General features: G+C 53.2%; 4 protein-coding genes across 14 annotated transcripts in view; 3 read left to right on the forward strand and 1 right to left on the reverse strand.

Moving 5' to 3' along the window:
• SLC25A19 (solute carrier family 25 member 19) lies at positions 1 to 14531 on the forward strand. 8 transcript variants are annotated; one of them, XM_047081419.1, is made up of 9 exons: positions 1 to 423; positions 934 to 989; positions 2998 to 3066; positions 3702 to 3871; positions 4040 to 4195; positions 5551 to 5721; positions 10406 to 10589; positions 11169 to 11299; positions 12833 to 14531. In XM_047081419.1, exons 4-9 carry the CDS (start codon positions 3740 to 3742, stop codon positions 13013 to 13015), a joined length of 957 nt encoding a protein of 318 aa, XP_046937375.1. In that variant the 5' UTR covers positions 1 to 423; positions 934 to 989; positions 2998 to 3066; positions 3702 to 3739; the 3' UTR covers positions 13016 to 14531. The 8 variants fall into 8 exon arrangements, with proteins under 8 accessions (XP_046937375.1, XP_046937374.1, XP_046937376.1 ...); XM_047081418.1 differs by having other exon boundaries at positions 934 to 984; positions 2988 to 3066; XM_047081420.1 differs by having other exon boundaries at positions 934 to 984.
• MIF4GD (MIF4G domain containing) lies at positions 12876 to 19333 on the forward strand. Of its 2 annotated transcripts, none has more exons than XM_047081427.1 (6): positions 12876 to 12963; positions 16401 to 16532; positions 17401 to 17510; positions 17709 to 17864; positions 17956 to 18048; positions 18591 to 19333. In XM_047081427.1, the coding sequence occupies exons 2-6, from the start codon at positions 16445 to 16447 to the stop codon at positions 18816 to 18818; spliced, it is 675 nt and encodes a 224-aa protein (XP_046937383.1). In that variant the 5' UTR covers positions 12876 to 12963; positions 16401 to 16444; the 3' UTR covers positions 18819 to 19333. The 2 variants fall into 2 exon arrangements, with proteins under 2 accessions (XP_046937383.1, XP_046937382.1); XM_047081426.1 differs by lacking the exon at positions 12876 to 12963 and adding an exon at positions 14622 to 15492.
• On the reverse strand, positions 19239 to 22725 carry MRPS7 (mitochondrial ribosomal protein S7). 2 transcript variants are annotated; one of them, XM_047081424.1, is made up of 5 exons: positions 22408 to 22725; positions 21679 to 21870; positions 21494 to 21557; positions 20955 to 21122; positions 19239 to 19848 (listed from the first exon to the last, which is right to left on the reverse strand). In XM_047081424.1, exons 1-5 carry the CDS (start codon positions 22488 to 22490, stop codon positions 19627 to 19629), a joined length of 729 nt encoding a protein of 242 aa, XP_046937380.1. In that variant the 5' UTR covers positions 22491 to 22725; the 3' UTR covers positions 19239 to 19626. The 2 variants fall into 2 exon arrangements, with proteins under 2 accessions (XP_046937380.1, XP_046937381.1); XM_047081425.1 differs by having other exon boundaries at positions 22625 to 22693.
• Positions 22717 to 23389, forward strand: part of GGA3 (golgi associated, gamma adaptin ear containing, ARF binding protein 3) — a 16146-nt gene continuing 15473 nt past the window's right edge. Inside the window, exon 1 of one of the 2 annotated variants that reach the window (XM_047081410.1) lies at positions 22717 to 22843. In XM_047081410.1, coding sequence (XP_046937366.1) covers positions 22804 to 22843 — 40 coding nt within the window. In that variant the 5' untranslated portion in view covers positions 22717 to 22803. Of the gene's footprint in view, positions 22844 to 23171; positions 23242 to 23389 lie in introns of those variants that run through there. The other variant, XM_047081412.1, reaches the window with a different exon arrangement.

Here is a 23389-nt window from a genome sequence, read left to right on the forward strand (position 1 = left end):
AGATTGTCCGGGTTCTGAGACTACGAGGGTTTTGAGGAAAACGGGTCAAGTTCAGCGCACCCCAAGCTTCCACCTGCCGGTTGGACGACGAAAGCCACACACCACTTGGCGCCGAGACCTCCAAGGGCGCAGCCTGACTTGGGGACGCGCCACGCGCGCGGCGAGACTACATCTCCCAGAAAGCTCTACTTCTTGCACGGGGACCCGCCTTCGTAGCGGCGGACTACATTACCCAGCTACACCTTGCGAGAGGTGTTGCGGTTCTACGGCTGTACAACTATTGGTCCAGCGTATGTCGGAAGCTGCGCAGTGATTGGCCCCGGAGCCCGTCAGTTACTGCCGAGTTCAGTTAGGGTTGCTGTGAGACTGCTGGAGTAGATAGGAAGAGAAGCGCGCGGAGCCGGGCCGCGCCCTTCGTGCCGGGTGAGTGACCTCTACCTCTTACTTCCTCACCGTGCGTTTGGGGACCCGGGGGTCGCACACGCGCGCCAGCACTCACGAGGGAGCAGGGTCTGTACGCACTCGTGTCACGCCTGACCTAAGAAGCATCTTCAGCGGCGCAGGAGGCAAAACCGCACACACGCGGGACACCCATACACGTGGGTGCCTGTTTGGCTGGCATCTTCTCGGACTCGGGGAGAAGACGCTCCGAGCCACTCCTGGACACCTGCGTCCACACGCGGGGACACCTGCGGGGACATCCCCCCCCCCCCCCCCCCCCCCGTTGAACACTTGGGCACACGGGCACCCGAGCTCACCATTCATATCCGATCTCAGGGGCTTCCGCAGTAAGAGAAGGGGGATGGCCTGGCCAAGGCAAACTCTCACGCACGCCATCCACCCTGCCACTCACTCCAGCGGCCCCCCATCCTCTGGGTGCTCTAGTCTATATATCATGCGTATAGCTCTATTTCATTTTTATTTTGTCTCTAGATAAATATCAAGGCTTACTGGTACAAGAAGGAAATCCAGCAAGCGGGAAACGTAAGGTCACTACTGAACTATATTTAACCAGCCCTTTCACGTGTATAAAACTTTTACCTTTTTTTACAAAACTTTACCACATATGTTATCGTGCATGATCCTCCCAGCAGTCTGGGCTGGGCAGGGCGGACATCATTCTCATTTTCCAGGAGAGGGATGGGAACCCAGGTTAAATAAGCCTCTCGGGGTACTAGGGAGGCAGAACTTAAGTTTATTGATATGAGATTTAATGTTATGTCCAGCTATGCACAGCAGCTTATCTGTAGAAATACCTCATTCCCTTCCTGATGGCAGAGAGCTCACCCTGCTCAGTGAGACCTCAGCAGTCGAGGTTTTGCCTGTCAATCATCTGTTTCTCACAGGTGCCTGGAGAGAAGCAGCTTGAATTAATGTCTCAGAAGTTGGTGGGCAAGACCAGATCTCCCTCCTCCTTTGAGAGTGTGGGGAAGAAAGTGCCGAGAAACGGACACATTCCTGGAGGGGTGGCAGTTTCACATCATGAGGCTTTTTTTGTTTTTGTTTTAATATATGTTGATTTATTTTGAGAGGGGAGGGACAGGGAGAGAGGGAGATAGAGAATCCCAAACAGGTTCCACACTGTCAGTGCAGACTCTGATGCGGGGCTTGATCCCATGAACTGTGAGATCATGACCTGAGCCGAAATCAAGAGTCAGATGCTTAAACGACTGAGCCACCCAGGTGCCCTGAGACTTTTTTCTTTTTAAGTAGGCTCCGCGCCCAGTGCGAGGATTGAATTCATGACCCTGAGATTAAGAGTTGGATGCTCTACCGACTGGAGTCACCCAGGTGCTCCCATACCATTAGACTTTTAATAAAATATTTTAGAATACTTTGCTGAGAGAGCCCCATGGAAATGCCTTGTTAATTTTAAGGATGGATTGAAGCACTACTTTCCTACTTTCAGAAGCGTGAGTTTGGGGCTCTCAGAGTTCCAGAGGAGAAAAAGAATCAGTGGTGGGATGGACCTTGTCTCTCTGTGGGCACCGACTTTATTGTAACTGTTAGTATTCAAAAACTAGGTTGGTTCTGCGGTTCCTTCTAAAATCATTTATATTTAGTTTTGTAACAAATTCATATGATATAGAATTATGTAAAGAAAAAGGGAGAGGAGTGCCTGGGTGGCTCAGTCGGTTAAGCGTCTGACTATGGCTCAGGTCATGGTCTCATGTTTTGTGAGTTCGAGCCCCACATTGGGCTGTCTGCTGTCCGGAGCCCACTGCAGAACCTCTGTCTCCCTCTCTCTCTGTCCCTCCCCCGCTCACGCACGTGCACGCACACACTCTCTCTCCTCTCTCTCTCTCTCTCTCTCTCTCTCTCTCTCTCTCTCTCTCTCCCAGAAGTAAAATAAACATTAAAAAAAAGAAAGAGAAAGGGAGAGATGTATTTTCTGTCTTCCTTTCCCAACCCTTCCCGTAAAGGTGATCTTAACCAGCCTGTTGGGGGGTGCGCTGTTCCAGACTTTGCCCCGTGCTCTCTACTACCCTACACAGTGTCATAGGTCTTGCTGGTTTACTTTTGCAAAAATGGGGTTTTGCTAGACACGCAGTTCTGAAACCTGCTGCTTTTTTTTTTGCCTCACGTTTCAGTGTATTATGGACATCTTTTCAAGTGTGCGTATCACTCTGGCTCGTTCTTCTTAATGGCGACGTACGAGTCCATTGCTTGGATGTGACTTAGTGTATTTATCCATCCCTTTGTGTTATATCCAGTTTTACAAAGAGTGATGTAATGCATGTCATTTTATACACCATTGCTAGTGTTTCTTGACAACAGTGGTTCTCAACCAGAGCGAGTGCTGTGAATGCTAGAGAGGACAGGAGTCCGGTCCGTGGCGGGGATGCTCTTTAGCTGAGCCCTGGTGCAGGGGGAGGAGCTACAGGGGAAGAGTGAGTGGGGGCATATGAGGTGGGGAAGAGCCACTGTGTTTCAGACATGGGGGACAGTAGATGCAGAGGCGAGGCTGGCAGTAGGAACTCAAGCAGTGTTTTCCAGAAACTTGTCCGGAGCGGAGCCCACCCTGATTGAAGTGGCTGAAGAGAGGTCCAGGGTGAGGTCGAGGAGGTCAGTGGAGATCGGGTGGGCCAGGAAGTATCATTTCAAAGCCTAGCAGCACCCCCCCCCCCCCATTGCTGCAGCTGGGGAGGCAATGGAGAAAGCTAAGGAGTCTCTGGGCTCTTCCTTGGGATCACGTGGGCTTGTTGGAGAGTCCCATGGGCCGTTCCTGGAGCCTGCATGTCTGACGTCTCCCTCCATGCTCATCTGCTGTCATGCTGGCTCAGCCTGGGACTTTACCTTGGATGGGAGTTGGCCATAGAGCCAGGTGTCTTGGAAAGCAAGCTGATCTCTGGAAGTGAATGATTTCCGCCCAAGCCTGTTTGTTCATTCAGTTAACAAATATGACCACTCACCATGCTGGGCTCTGTTCCAGGCTCTGGAAATACAGGGATGGGCAAATGGGAGCCAGGCCACATTTTCACGGGCTCACATTCCAGGGGGGGAGGGTGACAAGAAGCGTGCAGAATAAACGTCCAGTGTGCTAATGCCATAAAGAAGACTAAATCAGGGCGAGGGGACAAGAGGGCATGTAGGTGCTGTTTTAGATGGAATGGTCCGGGAGGACTGCTCTGAGGAGGTGGCATATGAGCAGAGACCCTAAGAACTTGCTCTGGTGTTTACTCCACGTCTCTTGCTTGCAGCCTGAAACTGATGGACGTTGTATGGGCCAGGGGCAGGGATGGTTGGCTATGACCCCCAAGCTGATGGCAGGAATATCTCCAGTTCCGAGGTGGCGGTGGCTGGGTCTGTGTCTGGACTTGTCACGCGGGTGATGATCAGCCCCTTGGATGTCATCAAGATCCGTTTCCAGGTACCTTTTTCCCCTCGTTCCACATAATGGGCTAGAGGGCAAGTTCTCTCTTCTTGGAGTTTTGTCAAGGAGAAGCACTTTGCTGCCTTTGTTAACCTTTTCTGAAAGTTCTCCTTCTCACCCCACACCTGCTCCTGTTGTCCTGACTTTTTCAATTTTGATCCCTAGCTTCAGATTGAGCGCCTGTCTCGCAGTGATCCCGGTGCAAAATACCACGGGATCCTCCAGGCTGCGAGACAGATTTTGCTGGAGGAAGGCCCGACAGCATTCTGGAAAGGACACATCCCAGCCCAGCTTCTCTCTATAGGCTATGGAGCTGTCCAAGTAGGTGGCAGGGGAACGGGCCAGGCCCCTGGGTTGGAGTTGTTCAATAGAGGAACACAGGGAGGGTGGGGCCTGCGGGGACCCTGTCTGGGTAGGGCAGCAGGAGCGGTCACCACACTTCTTACTTGTCTTAACTGCGAAACTACCTGAAGTTTGAAGTCTGAAATTGAAGATAGTCAGACTGAGTTATACCACGGGTATTCCCTTGCGCACCTCCTCCCCACCGCGGGCACTTTGCACCGACTGAATATTAGATGTTGCCCCTAGGAGACCGTCTTGACGCCATGCTTGGCAAAGGGCGATACAAATCTTTGCATTTTTTCAAAATAGCATTTTCACGTCTGTGCTTCCTTTAGACTTCCCAGCAGCATTGTGAGGGAGGTAGAATAGACGTTACGTGGATCACAGAGAGGGTCAGCGAGCCGCCAGAGGCCACACAGCCTGGCAGTGGTGGGGCCAGGATGAGAATTCAGGCTCCTTGGCTTTTGTTCACACATTCGTGCGGCTCGGTGCCGGTTGATTTCGTGGCGGATGGCTTGCAGCCGTACAGTCGGAGTGGTGGTAGTGGGCTGCCTGCGTGTGGTGCTAATGGTGAGCCCGGCTCTGCTTTAAGCGCTTTGAGGGGTGTTCTGTGGTCACTCCTGTGTTATAGACGGAAGACCAGGCAGAGAGAGCTTAGGTAATGACCCCAACCAAAGTCACTAGCCGGAAAGGCAGCCGAGCCGGGATGCCCACCTGGGCAGCTGGGGCCCGAGCAGTCCCTGCCTGCTTTTCTATGACATCACAGCGATGGCTCGGGTCGGGAGCTCATGAGTTGACGTGCCCGTGCCTTTCAGCCTCAGCAGCTGGCACTCAGGTACCGCAGCGTGATGAATAAATACAGCAGCGTGCTCTCGGGACCCTGGCCCATCTGAGTTGGCTGGGGAAGATCTGAGCAAAGGGGGTTTACGCCATAGAATGTGGAACATGTGGAATTCTCCCAAGAGAATTTCTGCTCCAGGGCAGAACGTCTGTCAAACGGTGCCACCGCCAGGTGAGCCCCGGGGTTGCCTACCGAGAATCAAATAAGGGCCTTGCTTCCCTGGTTGTGAGGAAACTCAGTTGAGGAGTAGAACTTTCTGATGTAAAATTTTTTCTCGGATATTTTCTTAACCCTTTGGATATTTGGCTCTCCTCACAGTAGAAAATGTGAGTAGAAAATGGCATTTGTGCTCTGAACAAAATTAGATGTTTATCGTGTCCCGTCGCTGCCTAAGAAGAATATTTCCTCGCCTGTAGAACCAGGCCGCGCGTGGATCATGGTGGCGTTTTTGGGTGGGGGGGGTTGTCAGTAACTTTGTCGCATGCTCTTGCAGTTTCTGTCGTTTGAACTGCTGACCGAGCTGGTGCACAGAGCCAGCAAGTACGATGCCCGCGACTTCTCAGTGCACTTTGTGTGCGGAGGCCTGTCTGCCAGCACGGCCACCCTCGCCGTGCACCCTGTGGACGTCCTGCGCACCCGCTTTGCAGCTCAGGGTGAGCCCAAGGTGAGTGGCTGGGCCAGAGGGGGCGGGAATGAGCTGCCGAAGGTGGTCCAGGAGGTGGGGCTCTTTTCCTTAGAGGAAACAAAGTGGGAGCACCCGGGGTTTGCGTCCCTTCCGCTGGTCCATCTGTGACACCCGTAACTGTGCTGAGCCCCGTGCAGGGTGCTCACAGCCTCACGTGGGAGACAGAACAAATCCTGAACAGCAGGCTGGACGGTGAGGGCGTCCGGGAGAGTGAGACTTGAGATCGTATTGCTGGGTTATTGTGAGAGTTGTTTTTGGTTTACGCCGAAAGTTTGAGTCAGATTCCAGGAAGAACTTACTGAGTGAAAGGGAGGGATTAAATCCTGAAATAGAGCTCCCCACCATAATCTCCGTTTCCTGGACTTACATAAGAACAGCAGTACGTGTGCGTGCACGTGTATGTGCGCGTGTGCCCATGCTCAACCCGATTCTTCTCAACGGAAGAATTTTTCCGTCTCCCTTCTGCTTTAGGGTGGGGAATGACGCTCTGCTTAAGAATAACTGTGGTTTCAGTTCTGCTGGTTCTTGGTGTTGCCTGGGCTGGAGATCCTGGGTTGGTGAAGCCCTTTTGTTCAAGAGACATCCTGATGACTTTTGTGGTTCAGAAGGGCAAAGTGCCCTGGGAACAACCTGCGAGCTCATGAATGGAGCATGAGAACTAGATCCCTCTGTATGGCACTTCAGTGGGAAATAGAGGTTTCTCCTAATGGGGAAATGAGATGAGGGGCCCTGGGCACTGAGCAGAGAGATGGGGACGAAAGGTGTTTGTAGATGGAAAAGACAGACAGACCTCAGCAACATGGTGGCTGCTGGGATGAGGAAAAATGAGGGATGACACTCCATCACCTTCCCTGCTCTGGGATGCTAGAGTCCTCTTCCATGACTGCCCAGCCTTTAGGGAAAAAAAAAAAATCTATGAGAAGGTGCGCCTTGAAACTAATATAACATTGTATGTCAATTATACTTCAGTAATAAATTAACCAAAGAAGTCTGTGAGAAGGAAAAAATATAAGAGAAAAGAGAATAGCTCATTACCTCTAGCTAAGGTGATTGAGATGCGGATTCTAGATTCTGGAATGATCAGGAAATCATCTGTGTGCAAAAGTGAATGGAAAAGATCTGTTTAAGAGCTGCAGATCAGGGGCGCCTGGGTGGCTCGGTCAGTTGAGGGTCCAACTTTGGCTCAGGTCATGATCTCGCGGTCCGTGGGTTCGAGCCCCACGTCGGGCTCTGTGCTGACAGCTCAGAGCCTGGAGCCTGTTTCAGATTCTGTGTCCCCCTCTCTCTCTGCCCCTCCCCTGCTCATTCTCTGTCTCTCTCTCTCTCTCTCAAAAATAAGTAAAACACTAAAATTTTTTTTTAAAAAAAGCTGCAGATCAGTAGTGGCCATGGTGTAAATCCTCAACTTTAAAATGTTTCTGGTTTTTTTGGTAACATCTTTTTTTTAATGTTTTTATCTTATTTTTGAAGGAGAGAGAGAGAGAGAGACAGGGCATGAGCAGGGGAGGGGCAGAGAAAGGGAGACGTAGAGTCTGAAATAGGCTCCAGGCTCTGAGCTGTCACCACAGAGCCTGAGGTGGGGCTTGAATCACAGACCACGAGATCATGACCTGAGCTGAAGTCAGATGCTTAACCGACTGAGCCCCCAGGCACCCCTAAAATGTTTCTTAATCAGCAATATAGGTTAAAAAGTCTGGTGGTTCTGCATGAATTATAAAGAAAACACCAGCCACCCTGATTCCAGTCCCCAAGAGGCAACCACTTTAATACTCGTGGCTCTTCTCCCGTTATTTACTTCCTAATTCTTCATAGCATGCTTAACCTTCTACATCTCTGTCTCTTTTTCTTTCTTTCTTTTTTTATTTTATTTTTTAAATTTTTTTTAACGTTTATTCATTTTTGAGAGACGGAGAGACAGAGCATGAGCGGGGAAGGGGCAGAGAGAGGGAGACACAGAATCTGAGGCAGGCTTCAGGCTCTGAGCCATCAGCACAGAGCCCAACGCGGGGCTCGAACTCACAAACTGCAAGATCGTGACCTGAGCCAAAGTCGGTCACTCAACTGACTGAGCCACCCAGGCGCCCCTGTCTCTTTTTCTTTCTAATTTTTAAATTACAGACAGTAACTCTTGATGGCTACTGTGGAAGATGAGAGTTTACCTCTTTACCATCACCCTCGTGTGCTTGTGTTTCCTCCTTTGTCTGATTACAGTATACCTGATTTCTAGATTTTGGCTAGATCAATATCAGTGTCTTGCAGATATGATTATGTAAATGTTATTGCTGAGCCTTGAAATACATTATGATTACATTTTCTTTTATATTTTTGTCTTGCCTGAAGTTAGTGATTGCCTTGTATTTTATTTGTTTAGCTTTCTGCATGCTCATCACGAAGTTATCCTCTTGATAGGGTCAGCCTGTGGTCATCTGTCCCACTTTATTACAGAGCCTCTTCTGGAGCCCTCCACTCTGGCAGCCTTCACCCTCTGGCTTCAGTGTGGACTCTTTGTCCCAGGACTGTTGCCAGCTGTTCTGTTAGAAATTCTCTTGCTGGGTCCTGTGTCTTCTCTTGATTAATCCCTCATTTTGGTGGAGCACAACATGAGATATGGCTTCTTTAGAGAAACCTTGATAGAAAATGCCTTAATTTGACCCTTACTTACACTTGACTCATGATTTGGGTATAGAATTCTAGGTAGCTCTCAGTGTTGCTGGGGAGAAGTCCAGAATCACTCTGATTAATGACCCTTTATATGGAACTATCACCCTTCCTGCCTTGGGAGCTTTCAGGATCCCTTCCTGATTCCTGACATTCTAGAAGTTTACCAGTGACGTGCACTGGTCCCTCTGTCATTTGTTGTGATGGGTACTTCCTGGACCCTTTAGTCCAGACCTTTTTCCTGGACACATTGGACAGAGGATCTGAAGTGGGCTTTGCAGCGAGCCCGACGCAGGACTCGAACCCACAGACCAGGAGACCATGACCTGACCCGCAGTCAGATGCTCAACCAACTGAGCCACCCAGGTGCCCCTGTCTCTTATAGTCTCTTTTGAAGATGCTTTTAATTTGGTAAGGTCCAGTTTATCAATTTGTTCTTTTATGGATTTGGTTTGGGTATTTTATCTAAGAAATCTTTGCCCAATTCAAACTCACAAAGATTTTTCTCTCAAGAGCTTGTCTTGTTCTCTGAAGCTTACCTTTTTTTTTTTTTTTAATGCTTATTTATTTTTGAAAGAGAGAGAGCACGAAAGCTGGGGAGGGGCAGAGAGGGGGGGGACAGAGGATCCAAAGTGGGCTCCGCACTGACACCAGACAGCCCGACGAGGGGCTCAAACTCACAAACTGCAAGATCATGACCTAAGCCAAAGTCGGACGCTTAACCGACTGAGCCACCCAGGCGTTCCCCTTACCTCTTTTAAAAATATCACGGAGGTGATCCCTTCTCTGTGGCCTGAGAATATCACTTCCAATTCTGTGGTTGGTTTCCATTTCCGTTAGTTTTCTTCTTTTGTCTATACTGTTTCTTCCTTCCAGATGATTTCTGTGCCTCCCATCGATCATTATGTTTTCTGGGTTTTTTATTTTTTTATTTTTTTGTAAGTCATCTTTATGCCCAACGTGGGTCTCCAACTCATGACCCTGAGATCAAGAGTCGCACACTCTACTGACTGAGCCAGCCAGGTGCCCCTGGTCTCCGTTGTTTATGAAGGCTCTCCTCAGATGTGTGTGTCCCTTGGCTGCCAGCCTGGTGTTAAAGGGGGCACAGGGAAGCAGAGTGGGACTGTGGGTGCCTGGCAGGCTTGTTGCCTCATGGCCTTCCTCTGAGTCCTGGCCCTTTCGTGGACATCCCCCGGGGCGAAATCCTTCAGTGTGGCTGTCTGCGTCTGGGAGCCAAGTGGTGAGGAGGCGGCCAGGGTCCTCCCTTCTCCGTGCAGAGTAACTCCCTCAGCTGCCCTGTCTGGGCCGTGCCTCACTGCGCCCACAACCCCCTCTGGTCCACTGCAGAGAGTATATGTTGAGTAGAAGGAAAATCCATGCCCTGTTGTCTTCCTACATGGAGATGGCCTGCTGACAGTTCACAAAAGGTTAAATATATGCACCTGGCAAATACCCAGAGAATCTAAAATGGTGAAAGTCAATCTCCCTCTTCCCCTGCCCCCACCTTTCCCCGCATGGAGGTAATGCTCGCCCTTCCTTGTTTCCTGTGGATCTTTGTGCGGGATAATCTCTGCATAGTTTTTTTCCTCCATAAGCACCATACCTGTTCTGCATTCCGCTGTGCTCATTTAGCTGTCTATTTGGGGGATGATCCCTTATCAGCCGCATAGATGACGTTTTAACAGCTGCTCTGTGTTCTTTTGACGTCATGTGCCCAGGGGTGGACATTGCGTCTTTGCTTTTGTGCGGAACACTGTGGCAGCTGTCTTTGGGCACATTCTTGTGTGCACTTGTGCAGACAGACGAGTTTTGTAAAGAGCTAGACAGGTTGTTGCTGGAAAACCCCACCGTTGGAGTTTTTGTCCAATATTTTCTCTGTCCTCTTGGCAGGACAAGTAATGCTCCTGGCAGCTGGGATTTTCGATGAGGGGAGATGCATGTGATGGGCGGCGTTCTAGGGCTAAACCGGCACCCACGCTCACTCGAGCTGCACATGTCTGTCCAGGTGTATAAAACCCTTCGAGATGCCGTGGTGACCATGTACAGGACCGAAGGCCCCTTGGTCTTCTACAAAGGCCTGAACCCCACCTTGATCGCCATCTTCCCCTACGCTGGCTTCCAGTTCTCCTTTTATAACGCCCTGAAGCACGTTCATGAGTGGGTCATGCCTGCCGAGGGAAGGAAAAACGGTGAGACAGCCCTCACACGAAGGGAAGCTGGGTCACCGCTGCACCCCCTCCCCCAAGCCAGAACATCTCCTTCTGAACCACCTGGGAAAGAAGGGCTTCCTGTCAGAAGCTAAGACATCCCGCTCTCCAGACCTTGCTCTGTAATACACCCAGCCAACCAAACCAGTCCCGCTGCTTGTAGACCCTCCCTCGCTTTCGGATCTTGCCACCCCATCGGTGGCACCGTCAAAATTTATTTCTGACTTTGGTCATGGTTTTCATTTTTGTCTGAGGTCCCACTTACACGCAGCCTGGTTTTGGTTGTGTCTTTTGTTTGGTTCTTGTTTGAGGAGGATGGGAAGAGCGGTGGGCGTCCTGGTCCCTCCCGAGCCTTGAACCGAGTCACACGGCAGACGGCAAGCCCTCACTTCTGTTCCATCCTCATTGTCACTCTTCCCCAACATAGCTGTGTGTGGTTCTCAGACTCAGGGTGCTGGTGGGTCTTTGTTTCACGGTGGAGGGCTAGGCTCTTGACCTTGAACTTGTCTGCCCCCGATAACACTTCTCTCCTTTATCCCCCTCAATCCCACTTTGATTCAGAGAACCTCAAAAACCTCCTCTGTGGCAGTGGAGCCGGAGTCATCAGCAAGGCCCTCACGTACCCCCTGGACCTCTTCAAGAAACGGCTGCAGGTCGGAGGGTTTGAGCAGGCCCGAGCCTCCTTTGGCCAGGTGAGCCGTCCCCCTCAGAGAGCTCTGAGTCTTGTCCCTCACCTGCCCATTGGGCAGCATTAGCCCCCACAGCTCTGTCATCCCTGACCTGTCCCTGGGGACCCCAGAAATGCGGGAAAGCCACACACAAAGCCCCGTGCATGTTGGGCACTGTGGGACGATCCAGGTGAAGGAGAGCTCGGTGTTTCCTCTTAAAAAGCGTTCGATTCAGTTTGGGCCAGAGAAAGGTCCCCAAAATACTAAAGAACACGGAGAAGGAGACTCCCACCGGCACATAGAGTTGTTTGCTTTATTCTGTAGTGGTTCCTGGAGAGGAATGAATTAAATCTGATCGACTCATACATGGATTCATTCTTCACCCAGAAGAGAGGGGTGGGATGGATTGGGAGTCAGGGAAGGGCGGGAGCATTTCTTACTTGAGGGAAGGGAAAGAATGGAGTTAGTTGTAATATATCTTTGTAGGAAATTCAGAGAAGTCTGCTAGACGGAAAGATTAAAATCACACATGACTCCCAACACCACCTACCCACAGGTAGCAGTCATGCAGAATCTTTGGCTCTAGGTTTGTTTCTTTGCATAAACATACGTGTATACATTTTAACAAATATGGAGCTGTTCACAAGGTTTTTATAACCTCCTTTTTCCTCCTTGTCCTGAAAGGACGGTTTGAGTTTGGACAGTTGGCGAGAGCCCAGGGCAGAGGAGCTAGGCCCTGCTTCTAACAGACTGTGTGGCTGGTTTTGTGGGAGGACCGGTGGTGGATGACGACAGATCAGGGAGGGAAGTTGAGGCCAAATGGAGCAACACTCTGAATACAGGCCACGGAGTGTGGACTTGATCCCTTCCCTTCCTTCCCCTTCCCCTTTCCTCTTCTCTTTTTCTTTCTTTCCTTCTTTTCTTTTTTCTTTTTTCTTTTCTTTTCTCTTCTTTCTTTCTTTCTTTCTTTCTTTCTTTCTTTCTTTCTTTCTTTCTTTTCTTCACTTAACGTGGGGCTTAAACTCACAACCCTGAGATTAAGAGTTGCATACTTTACCAACTGAGCCAGCCAGGCACCCCTTGGTTCTTTATAATACCACTGCCAACACCACGGGGAGTTACTGGAGATTTGGAGGGAGCTGTGTCTTGGGGACGCGAGTCTGGCAGCAATATGTGGTCAACTGAGAAGGCCAGACTGGAGGCTAAAGCTAACAAGGGCTAGATTCAGATCAACCACCCAAAGAGAACCAGGTGGGATGGGATAAAGGGTTGGAGGCGCCTTTCGGAAGAGGGTCCTTAAGAGGCGCAGTCAGTAGAAGCTCTGTCCAGTGCTGATTTCTAGGTACATCTGTTCAGTCTGAATTATTAGTCCACTTGGAAGAGAAAGAAAAGGTCTACTTTTCTGTCCTTTTTGCCTTGTCATTTCTTTGTCCAGCAAGTGTTTATTGGGAGCTGTGATGTGCCGGGTGCTGGGCTGACAAAAGAGTACAGCCAACACCCACATGTTGAGCTCTTCTTCTGCTCTCCACCAAGTACCCTCCCTGTTCCTCTCCCCAGGTTCGCAGCTACAAGGGCCTCGTGGATTGTGCCCGGCAGGTGCTTCGAGAGGAAGGCCCAAGGGGCTTCTTCAAGGGCCTGTCCCCCAGCCTACTGAAGGCTGCTCTCTCCACCGGCTTCGTGTTCTTCTGGTATGAGCTCTTCTGTAACCTCTTCCACCACATGAAGAAGGCGGACAGCTAGGCCCGAGGGCAGGAAGGGCAACCTCCCGAAGGAAGGCAGGCTCACCTACGATCTTGTGTTGCACTGAGAGCTGCCGCCCGCTCCATCCCTGCCAGCCAGCGTGTCTGTCACCAGAAGGGCAAGGAGAGCACACAGGACTCGGTCTGTGGGGACACAGCCATGCTGGTCCGAGGAGTTTGCGGTGGTTTCTCTGTAGCCCATGCTCACAGGAAAGGCAGCAGCTGCTACCCTGTGTTCTTAGCCCCTTCTACCCAGAGAACTGTCCCTGCTCTGGGTGGGGCCGTGGCCGGAGCACGAAGGCTGGGACTGGGCCCGGGCCCTTGGCAGGGGCCTGGTCCTCACGTGTAGGCTCTTACTCCCACCAACTAATTTAATACACATTGAAGCTACAAGCACATTCCTTAATCTCACTTCCATCTTCCCTTCCTCATCATCCCTCCTCACAAAGTGTGAGGGAGGGGACCGTTGCCTTCCTCAGATGCCATTTTTCTAAGTAGTTGCATCCCTCACCCAGCTTTGCTTCTAGTTCTGGGGGAAGAACTGGTCACTTTATAACCGCCCCCCCCCCCACCCGCACCCCATGCCCAGATCTTCATGTCTTAATTTCCACTCAGGCTGTTCTCTCCCCTGGACAACGGAGCACAGCTGAGGGCCTCTGGGGGGGGAGGGCGGGGGGGGGGTGGTAGGCAGGTCCCAGCAGCCTGAAGGCAGTGGGGGGTTGTGCTGATGGGAAGGACTGTGGGTGAAGATGGGGGCCCTTCTCCCTAGTCTACCTGGGATCACTCCTCTTGCATGGGGTGGGGGGAAGCTTACAGCTGAGCCAGTTGGCATCAGCTGCCCTCTCAGGGCGCCCCAAGGTGCTGTGTGTATCCTCTGTCATTCCTGAAGGGCCACAGCTCTGAAGCAGCCGTGTGAGCAGATGGTAGAAGGAAAAGGTCGGACAGACAGCCTGCTGAGGGCACAATTGGGGGCGGGGGGTGTCAGCGCAAGAATTTACATCTACTCATCTGTGCACAGAGGAGACACCGCACTTAGGGGGACGGGGGTGAGAGGGAATTTACAGAACACAAGCACCACCCTTTCCACCCAGTTCTGCCCCCCTACGTACCCACCCAGGGCAGCCCAGCCTGCAGGGTTGGCTGTGCAGGGGAGGCCAGCATGGAGGAGTACAGGAGTCCCCTGCAGGACTTCACCCTGCTCTGAGACTGGGATCTGGCTCCAGCCTTTGCAGTGACTTAGGATGAAGGCACAGGCTGGGAGCAAGCCTGTGTGGGTGTCGTGGCCCTCGGACTCCTGTCATAAGAACTGTTTGGGCTCTGACCTGGGGCTTTGTGGTATGTTTGGGACCCTGACTCCTGACGCTTCCCTGCTCTTGGCTGCTAATTCTGAAGATCTAGGCTGTGGGTAGGGTTTGGGGCACTGGAGGCCTGGGTTGGGGCTGCAGGAAGGCAGCTGCCTGAATGTATTTTTAAAGAAATTCCACTTGAGTGGAATAAAGTACACTTTATTCTTTTCATCTCTTCTACTCATTACTTTCTTTTGCTACAGCCGTCCTTCCTCATTTTTCTGGTGACCACTCCCGCCAGCTGTTTTAATCAGAGGAGAGAACTCTGGCAACAGGAAGTCACCATGGACACTTCTTGTCCACACCATGAAACGAGGCAATTCTCTTCCAGCCCCTTCTGGTTGCCCTTCTGCAACCCAGGGCCGACCTCGGGGAGGGCCCTAAGCTGCTAGGCCTATGCCTCTTTCCCAGCCCCAGCCAAGACCAAGCTAGGAGCTTAACCAACTTCGGGGTCACCCCAGAACTTCGCGGGTCACAGGCTAGCAGAGGGATGGGGTTCTTGGGCTGGTCCACTGGTTTTCAACTTATTTTACCAGTACTGTTTGTACTTGGGAGTAGGAGAGAAGGAAAGGGGAGCAGTGATCCAGCCGTTACAGGCACCCCTGCCTTCTCGCGTCGGGGGCAAGAGGCCACCACCTGTAAGTTCCTACCCCTCCAGCCATCACTGCCCTACCTCCGCAGGGTCTCTTTAAGTCTCCTCTTTGGAACCCGTTTTAGCCCGAGCCCCAGGCGTTGGGACGGGGTAGGGTGCCACCACTTGCTACCAATGGCTTCCTGTGGGCGGAGGAGTAGGTCTCGCCCGGCGCGGGCGAGTCGAGTGAGGACAGGGTGGGGACAGCGTCGCGGATGTTCCCCGTGGTACCGCCACTGACCTCCGAAGGACGAGCGGTGAGGACAGCGTCCCCGGGACTCCGGCAGGTGGCGCTGGCGAGACTGCTCCCGCCCCTCCCGAGCCGGGCCGGGCCCCGCCCCATCCACGCCGGGCTCCGCCCCGGCGCCGCGCTCGGAAATGACCTAAGCGGCTTCGAGGCCCGACCAGCCACTCCAGCTGCTGCTGCGCGGCGGCCGGGGTCGCGCGCACCATGCTCTCCGAGCAGCCTCCGGGCACGCGGGCGCGGCGCCGGCCCGGCAGGTGGGTTCCGACGCTCGTGCCGCCTCTCGCCCGCGGGACTCCGGACGGCGACCCTGCGCCGCCGGGCAGGGTGTTCCGGGTTTGGAGAAGCTGCCTGGCTCTGGAGACCCCAAGGTCGTCTCCTTTGACCAGCGGGGAGGCACCGCGTCCGGAGAGGGGACTCCCACAGGGACCGCCGCTGGGAGACGCGTCATCCCGCTCCTCTCTTCTTTAAGAGGAAGGGTCCAGAATGGAGCTCAGGAATTGGGAGTCCTGAATGGGCAGGACCGGGTTTCTGCCGCTCGGGAGGCGAGTTTAACCAGTCCGTCCCTGGGAGAAGTTGACCGGGACGGCGGCAGTTCGGGCTCCCGCACCCGCCCACACAGGCCAGGCCTAGGGCTGGAAGGGCGGGTTTGGGGACTGAGAGGGACTCTGATTAAAGCCGAAGGAGGGGAGACGGGACTTGGAACCCTGCTGAGACAGCTGCCCGGTGTCCCCAGCCCGGCCATTCGCCGAAGTCTGCTGGGCCAGCAGCTTCCAGGCTGGCTTATATAGACAGGGCAAGTGTCTGATGTGCCCCCATCCACACCCCCAGCGCCGCGCACCCCACCCCAACATTGGTATGAGCTGAGAATAACCCTACCTCCTGTGGAGACAAGAGGGTAGGCACGTTCACCTTCACCTCTTTACGCTTGTGTAATCCCAGAAGCTACTGGGGTTCTTAAACTGAGCAGCAGGTGCCTGGCTGGTGCCCAGTCTCCACCAGAAGCCAAACTTGGTGGGCGTTCAGCCAACCGCCCAATGCAACGGACTGGCTGGGAGGACCTGTCTCAGTGTGCGGGCCAGCCCTGCCTGGGGCGTGCAGGATCGGAACCTGGCCCCACAGTGCACACCTGAGGCCTCTCCCTTGCCCCTCTCCTCCTCCCTAGGTGCTGTCATTAGTCCCACCCCAGTAAAGAGCTGCTGGGGCTGAATGGTCATGGGGGAGCCTGGTAGAGAGGAGTATAAAATCCAGTCTTTTGACGCAGAGACTCAGCAGCTGCTGAAGACAGCACTCAAAGGTGAGCATGGGCACCCCCCTGAGCTGTACAGAATGGTCCAAAGTGTCAGGCCTGGAGACCTGAGTCTCAGCCCAGAATGCCCAGCTGTCCCTTTGCTTTCTGTGAGCAGGAGCGAGTAAGTCACTCTTGGACTGGAGGACAAGCTACATTTAGACCAGCATTTCAAAGTGTGAATCATAGAGTCATCTCTCAGGCAGTAAAGCCATTTTTTAAAGTTCAAGTTCCCATGAAAGGGGCTGGAGCACAGAGAAGAGAGTCGTCTCCTGAGCCCTGACATTGGACCAGGTTTCAGCCACAGGAGGCTGTCTTGAATGTGCAGAGCTGGCTGACTTGGGACAGAGGATGGAGCGTTGTGCTTGGCAGAGGAGATGTAGTAATTGGCCTGGATCTGTGCCTTCTGCAGCACCCAGAAGTTTGACTCAGCTAACAGTTAGTAATGCCCATCACATGCCAAGCTAAGCCTGTTGGGGAGGCCCTGCCTGGACCGCTCTTGTCAGGGTTCATGTATTAGAAGAACACTGTATTGTTAAGAACACTTTCTTCCGTGAAATTGCTGTCAAGTACATCGCTGTTCAGTGCTCCTTCCTCAGCCTAGTGCCAGGAAATGACGTGTGCCCTAAAAAAACTGGCCTTCTTTGATTAGTCTGTAGTGGCCACATAACCCTTCTGGTTTCCTCTGAGTGGGCCATCAGGCTCACGGTAGAGCTGCTCCTGTGTGTGGTTACTTCTCCATGTATCTTCTGGTCTCTTTACACGTCAGGTTTATAATGGGAGTGCTCTTTTGTAAGTATCTCCCATCCCTGTAGAAGCAAGTAGAGGCAAATGTGGTAATTCAGCAGCTCTGGATTCCCACCTGTCTCTACCCCAGATCCAGGTGCTGTGGACTTGGAGAAGGTGGCCAATGTGATTGTGGACCATTCTCTGCAGGACTGCGTCTTCAGTAAAGAAGCAGGGCGCATGTGCTATGCCATCATTCAGGTTGGCCGGGACTGGTAAAGCGGAAGATGCTTTGAGAAAGACCTCAGCACAGGGCAGAAAGCCTGGCCAGCAGGGCAGAGATGCACAGGGCTCCCCTCGGGTGGAGAGAGATGGACAGGAGGGTCCTCTGTCACCGAAGCTTGGGTGAGGGTTGCCATGGCACCGCCCTCTGCTCACCATCCTTTCCCTGGCTCACAGGCTGAGAGCAAGCAAGCAGGCCAGAGTGTCTTCCGACGGGGACTCCTGAACCGGCTGCAGCAGGAGTACCAGGCTCGGGAGCAGCTGCGAGCCCGGTCCCTGCAGGGCTGGGTCTGCTATGTCACCTTTATCTGCAACATCTTTGATTACCTGAGGGTGAGGCCCCGGTAGTCACCCTGTGCAGCAGAGACAGCCTGTCTCCTTCAGCCACTAAACCAGTGCTCTGGTCCCCACTCTCCCCCCACAGGTGAACAACATGCCCATGATGGCCCTGGTGAACCCCGTCTATGACTGCCTCTTCCGGCTGGCCCAGCCTGACAGTCTGAACAAGGAGGAGGAGGTGGGTGACCCGTTCGGACAGCTGTGGAGGGGGGGGGCAGTCTCAGATGCCTGTTGTCCATGGAGGCATCCGAGAGCATCACTTCTTAGGGTAGGAGCCTGGTGGGGACATGCGAGGCCTGCCTCAGTTCCAGGATAAGCTGCCAGGCCTGGAATTTATCCAGAACAGAGCAGCCAAAACCTACAGGCTCAGAGGCTTTGTCCCCAGTAGGAAAGCTAACCTGCGATAGGAATCCAGCTGTGGATACACATGGCCCAGAAACCCATCAGTTAGGCAGGTGAGGAGAGGGGTAGAACGGCTGGGTTAAGTGGCAGCTTACAGAGAGGGCCTGCACCCAGCCTGGCCCAAGAGACCTTAGGTAAGTCCTGAACTGGTCTCCTTTCACGTAAAATGTGGCTGATGCCCACCAGGTGGTGTGAGGATGACAGGAGAAAATGAGCATATGGGGCCAAGCACGGAACCCTGCAAGCGCTCCGTTCACGGCTGCTCGGTGATGGGCTGGCACTGCCTTGGGGGTCACCTCCCACTGCCCTCCCCCACAGGTGGACTGCCTGGTGCTCCAGTTGCATCGGGTGGGGGAGCAGCTGGAGAAGATGAACCGACAGCGCATGGATGAGCTCTTTGTCCTGATCCGGGATGGCTTCCTGCTCCCAAGTGGCCTCAGCTCCCTGGCCCAGCTGCTGCTGCTGGAGATCATCGAATTTCGGGCAGCCGGCTGGAAGACGACCCCGGCTGCCCACAAGTATTACTATAGCGAGGTCTCCGACTAGGCCTCCCAGTCAGGCTGCCGCACCAGAAGCACCGGCCTCTCACCTACCCGACTTCCTGCCTCTCCCAAAGACTGTCCTTCCAGACTCTCAACAGCTCCTGAGCGGTTTCCCACTTATGCTGTGGTCCTGCCCCGAGCCCCTTTCCTTCTGGATTCGGGAACTGGGGAAAACACCAAACAGACTTGCCCCCCACTGTCCCATCACCTCCAACCTGGGCCAGGCAGAGAAATGCAGCTTCTAAGAACCACTGCCTTGTGTAGCCACTGGTGCAACAGCCGTCTTGGTGCCTCAGTTTCCCCATCTGTAAAATGGGTACCCATAGCTACTGGTGGGATACTTTGGGATATCAAGGGGCAGAGCACAAGTCCCACCAGAGAGTGCTTTTTACATTTTGTACAAGGACCACTTCGGAAGCAAACGTATTTCTAGTCGGTTTTAGTAAACGGCAGCACCCCATCACATGCTACACCAGTTCAGGGTGACAGTTTTCTAATAAAGCTTTTCTAACATTAAAACTGCTTCCTTTCGTATCATCCTAAGTTCTACCCCCGAATTGAGGGGAGAGACTGGATGGGCCCTAAGTTTCCTGCAGGAAATCTAAAGTGGTATGTTCCTTCATTGTAAGGAGATGGGATAGGAAGAGCAAGTTCTAGGCCCGAAAGAAAGGACTAACAAGCAATACATATGTTGCTCCATCCTTATGAGGCCTGCCTGCCCTGAAAAAGGAACGACATCCTTAACCCTTAAGTGTTTCATTACTTCTTGCAGCAAAGAGCCCCGGGCTCCTCCCAGGGCCCCTACCCTCCCTCTACCACCAGCGGTAGTGAGCCAGCGCACGGTTGGCCTCGGCCATCTTGTGCATGTCATGCTTCTTCTTGATCACAGGGCCCTGGTTGTGAAAAGCCTCCAGCAGCTCATGGGACAACTTCTCCGGCATCAGCACCCGCCGGTGCTTCTTCTCCCGGCACTCAGTAATCATCCACTTCATGGCCAGGAAGCGACGGCGCCGGTCGGCTAGTGGCACGGGGACCTGAAGGAGACAAGACGTGGGCAAGTTAGTCCAAGAACTTGCCAGGCCTGCAGCCTCCTTCCTCCCTAAGCTGTAAGGGGTAGCCACAGGTTCCCTCTGACCCAGCCCTGGCAACGCTCCTGAGAAGAAGGGCCTCGCTTCTCCTCTTGTGAGTTACCCACACCCGAGTGACCTCAGTGTAGCAGACACAAAAGCGTTCACTGAGCAAACGCTCATTAAGCACAGACCTCTTTCACCTCTAAATGGAACCTTAGCCAAGTTGATACAAACATCAACTGGGAAAAGCCCCATCGAGCTGGGGTGACTCAGCTAACTCAGATCACAGGTGCCTATAAACACAATCCTCTTGTCCAAAAATTATCTGCTAGACCACCACTATATACCAGGTACCACACAAGACCCCAGGGACACAGTCATTAATGAGAGTCTCTTCCCTTGTGAAGTTTATGTTAAAAAAGCAGATGATGGGTGCCTGGGTGGCTCAGTCGGTTAAGCGTCCGACTTCGGTTCAGGTCATGATCTCACGGTTTGTGGGTTCAAGCCCTGCATCGGGCTCTGTGCTGACAGCTCAGAGCCTGGAGCCTGCTTCAGATTCTGTGTCTCCTTCTCTCTGCCCCTCCCCCACTCATGCTCTCTGTCTTTCAAAAATAAAGCAAATTAAAAAAAAAAAAAAAAAGATGAGAACACTGGCTTATAACAATGATGTGTAATTAAGTGCAGTAACAGACCCCTCATTCAGTTCAGGAAATCGTGATGAAGTATCAGTTACGGGTCAAGCGCTACTCTAGGCACCGGGAGATGAAGAGGAGTTATAAACACAGTCCCTCACTGCAAGAAGCTTACAATTTAGAACAGGGCATAGTGGACAGAATGGGGGTGGGGTGGGCTTCCAGAAAAAGTAATTCGTATGATTCTTTGCTCTCTTCCCCTCCCATCTTCGGCCTGTGAGTTTTACACTAGGACTCCGACGAGTAGATTCTGACAGAACCTAGTCCCTATAAAACTATCAATCTTGGCCTTGCTCTGGACCCTACCCCTCGCAAGCACCCCCCCAACCATCTTGTTTCATGGGTGGGCAGCCCTGCGTTCCGGCCCTGACCACTCACTTGGTAGAAATGGCCGCCTCTGAGGATGGGTACCAGCCCAATCACAGGCTCACAGTTTTTCAGTGCTTGGTGGAAGATGGTATAGGGGTTGCGTTCGATGGATGCCCGTTCCTCTGCAGAGGCAGCATGGTACTTCTCAAACTGCTTCCTTTTCACAGCTTCCAGAGTCTGCAAAGGCATACATTGAAAGACACCGCACCAGCCTCCCTACAGGGTTTTCCCAGTTGAGCTAGTACCTTGCCCTTTACTCCTCCCATCCTGCTCTCCTACAACAGTGCAGCTCCTCTCTCAGAACTTCTAAGGCAAAGTTCCTAAGTGCCTCCCTCTTTCTGAGCGAGGACCAGGCAAACAGGCCAAGATTTGTGATTGGGGGAGTGAATGGTGGTGGCCGACTCCTGCAGGATGTATTAAAGTCACCACCTCCACCCATACATAGGAAGGTCATTCTAATGGCAGGTATGCGAATTTGTGCTTTTTTATGCTAAAGTGAAAGCCACATACAAAGCTGTAAGAAAGCAGACGGGAGACGAGCTGCTTACCTGCGCCATGAGGGATCTGGCCAGGACTTTGTTTCCTCCTTTCATTATCATGTTGGTGAATTTACTTCAAGAAGAAAAGCAACACGTTTAGGTTTCCAAGGCCTAGGATTCCACAGAATCCTAACTGCAGACCCTCCCTGGTATAGTCCCAGTCTGTGGAACAGAAGTATTTGCTTCCATCTGACCTGATCACCGGGTCTTCAAACACAGAGCTTGTTTTCGACGCTGGGGCAGCTTTGATATGCTGAGTCTTCCTGAGTTCCCGCTCATACTTCTCCTCCTCCGTCAGCTCTGCCAATGGCTTACGGTAATATTCTTTGTCAACCTGTGGATCCTTGTATTCAGGACCATAGCGGCTCCCCCTCACCTGGGTTAGCCTAAGAGGGGGAAGAGGAAGAGGCGGGCAAAAGTTGACCCCACAAGAGAAAAGGCCTTACTTAATAGGCATGTTTGCCAACCCGTCGAGGAGAGAGAGGCAGGGTGAGCGTTAGGCAAACCTGAACGCAGTAATTCTGGCTCTTGTCCCAAGAGGTAAGTAAACTCCCCCCAAAAAGGCCAGGAAAGTCTCCCCCTCGTCAAGTGCCAACGGTAAGGAGAGCCTCCTGAAATCACAGGATAGGCGCCCCGCCTAGGCAGCTCTCCCCCCACCTCTCCCAACACAGAAAATCCCAGCACTGAGCTCTTTTCGTAAGACCGCACTTTCAGCTTCCAATCAGAACCCCATAGCCGGGAACAATCACGAAACCTTCGCACTGGCCCAAAGTCACGCCGCTAATTCAGAGTCTTGGACCCAGGTGTCCTGGCCCGCAGGCTCTGTCCAGGTCCCCGCACGGTCCGCTTGTGGTCCTTTCCTTCCCTGCAGGTCTCTCCGTGAAGACCCAAGCGGCCCCCCCGGCTTCCCGCCGCCCTCCTACCCTGGAAACCGCAGGAGACGATTCCGTACGCCCAGCGCCAGAACCGACCACCCTCGCGCAGCCTTCACCGCGGGCGCAGCCATCTTGGCTGGCCACAAGGACCCCAACAGGGCCGTCCTCGGCGTGCCTGAGCGAGGGACGGCAGGCGGGGAAAAAGCTCCACAGGGTCCTAAATCTGTGCGTCACCCTATTAGTCCGGACGTTAAGAGTCTCTCACTCCGAGGTCCAAAGGGAAGAATCGAAAGGAAACATTCGGCTTCTCATCCGTCGCAGTCTGATTCGACCGTCGGCGGCGGGGCTCTCTCCTCTCAGGCCCCATGCACGCCCCGCCCCGGCTCATCTCTTGCAAGTTCTCGCGAGGTTTGAGGCCGCAGGGCCGGCCCGGGCGGCTGCAATATGGCGGAGGCGGAAGGGGAGAGCCTGGAGTCCTGGCTGAGTGAGTAGCCGCGGCCGCTTCTGTCTGTCCTCGAGCCCCCTCGCCGCCCCCGCTGCCCCCCCTACACCTCCTCCCAGGGTCCAGTGGCGGCGTCTCCTAGCAGCTCGCGCTTCGGCTTGCCCTCGCCGCAAGCTGTCAGCGATCACGCCCCTTCCCCAGCAGGGCGCCCGGTCCCCCTCCCGGCGCCTCCTCCCACTGCTGCGCGCGGCGGCGGGAGCTGCGTACTGTCCCGGCCCCGCGGGCTGCGGAGAAGCGTCAGCTAAGTGCTCCCGGCTGACATGCATCGGCGATTTGGGGACATTGTGGTGGGGCCCCGCTTCTCAGACCCCCGTGCCTCAGTCTCAGACAGAGGGAAAAGCCGCGGATTGGGGCTGAAACTTCGGGAGCGGTGGGCACCAGTGAGTATACACATACTGCTTCAGAATTGCGACCATGTATTTGAGAAGTGGCCGCTTCGCTGAGGCAGAATGTTTGAAGTGAGAATAATCCAAAGTAGGGTAAAGAACAGAGCTCTATTTTCCTGCAGCGGCCAAAGCTTGGTTATGT

Source organism: Lynx rufus, unplaced genomic scaffold (genome assembly GCF_022079265.1).
Source record: "Lynx rufus isolate CCGP_SWC_20201006 ecotype Redwood Valley unplaced genomic scaffold, mLynRuf1.p SCAF_18, whole genome shotgun sequence".
Taxonomy (NCBI): Eukaryota; Metazoa; Chordata; class Mammalia; order Carnivora; family Felidae; genus Lynx; species Lynx rufus.

Excerpts from the sequence above, each read along its gene's own strand:
- SLC25A19 (XM_047081415.1), top strand. The coding sequence starts at position 2,906 with ATGAGGTGGGGAAGAGCCACTGTGTTTCAGACATGGGGGACAGTAGAT. Across the intron at positions 4,196-5,550 it reads TAGGCTATGGAGCTGTCCAA|TTTCTGTCGTTTGAACTGCT; the intron begins GTAGGTGGCAGG and ends ATGCTCTTGCAG. Across the intron at positions 10,590-11,168 it reads TGCCGAGGGAAGGAAAAACG|AGAACCTCAAAAACCTCCTC; the intron begins GTGAGACAGCCC and ends ACTTTGATTCAG.
- MIF4GD (XM_047081427.1), top strand. The coding sequence starts at position 16,445 with ATGGTCATGGGGGAGCCTGGTAGAGAGGAGTATAAAATCCAGTCTTTT. Across the intron at positions 17,511-17,708 it reads TGTGCTATGCCATCATTCAG|GCTGAGAGCAAGCAAGCAGG; the intron begins GTTGGCCGGGAC and ends CCTGGCTCACAG. Across the intron at positions 18,049-18,590 it reads GTCTGAACAAGGAGGAGGAG|GTGGACTGCCTGGTGCTCCA; the intron begins GTGGGTGACCCG and ends CCTCCCCCACAG.
- MRPS7 (XM_047081424.1), bottom strand. The coding sequence starts at position 22,490 with ATGGCTGCGCCCGCGGTGAAGGCTGCGCGAGGGTGGTCGGTTCTGGCG. Across the intron at positions 21,558-21,678 it reads TTTGAAGACCCGGTGATCAG|TAAATTCACCAACATGATAA; the intron begins GTCAGATGGAAG and ends TTCTTCTTGAAG. Across the intron at positions 19,849-20,954 it reads GAGGCGGCCATTTCTACCAA|GTCCCCGTGCCACTAGCCGA; the intron begins GTGAGTGGTCAG and ends TGTCTCCTTCAG.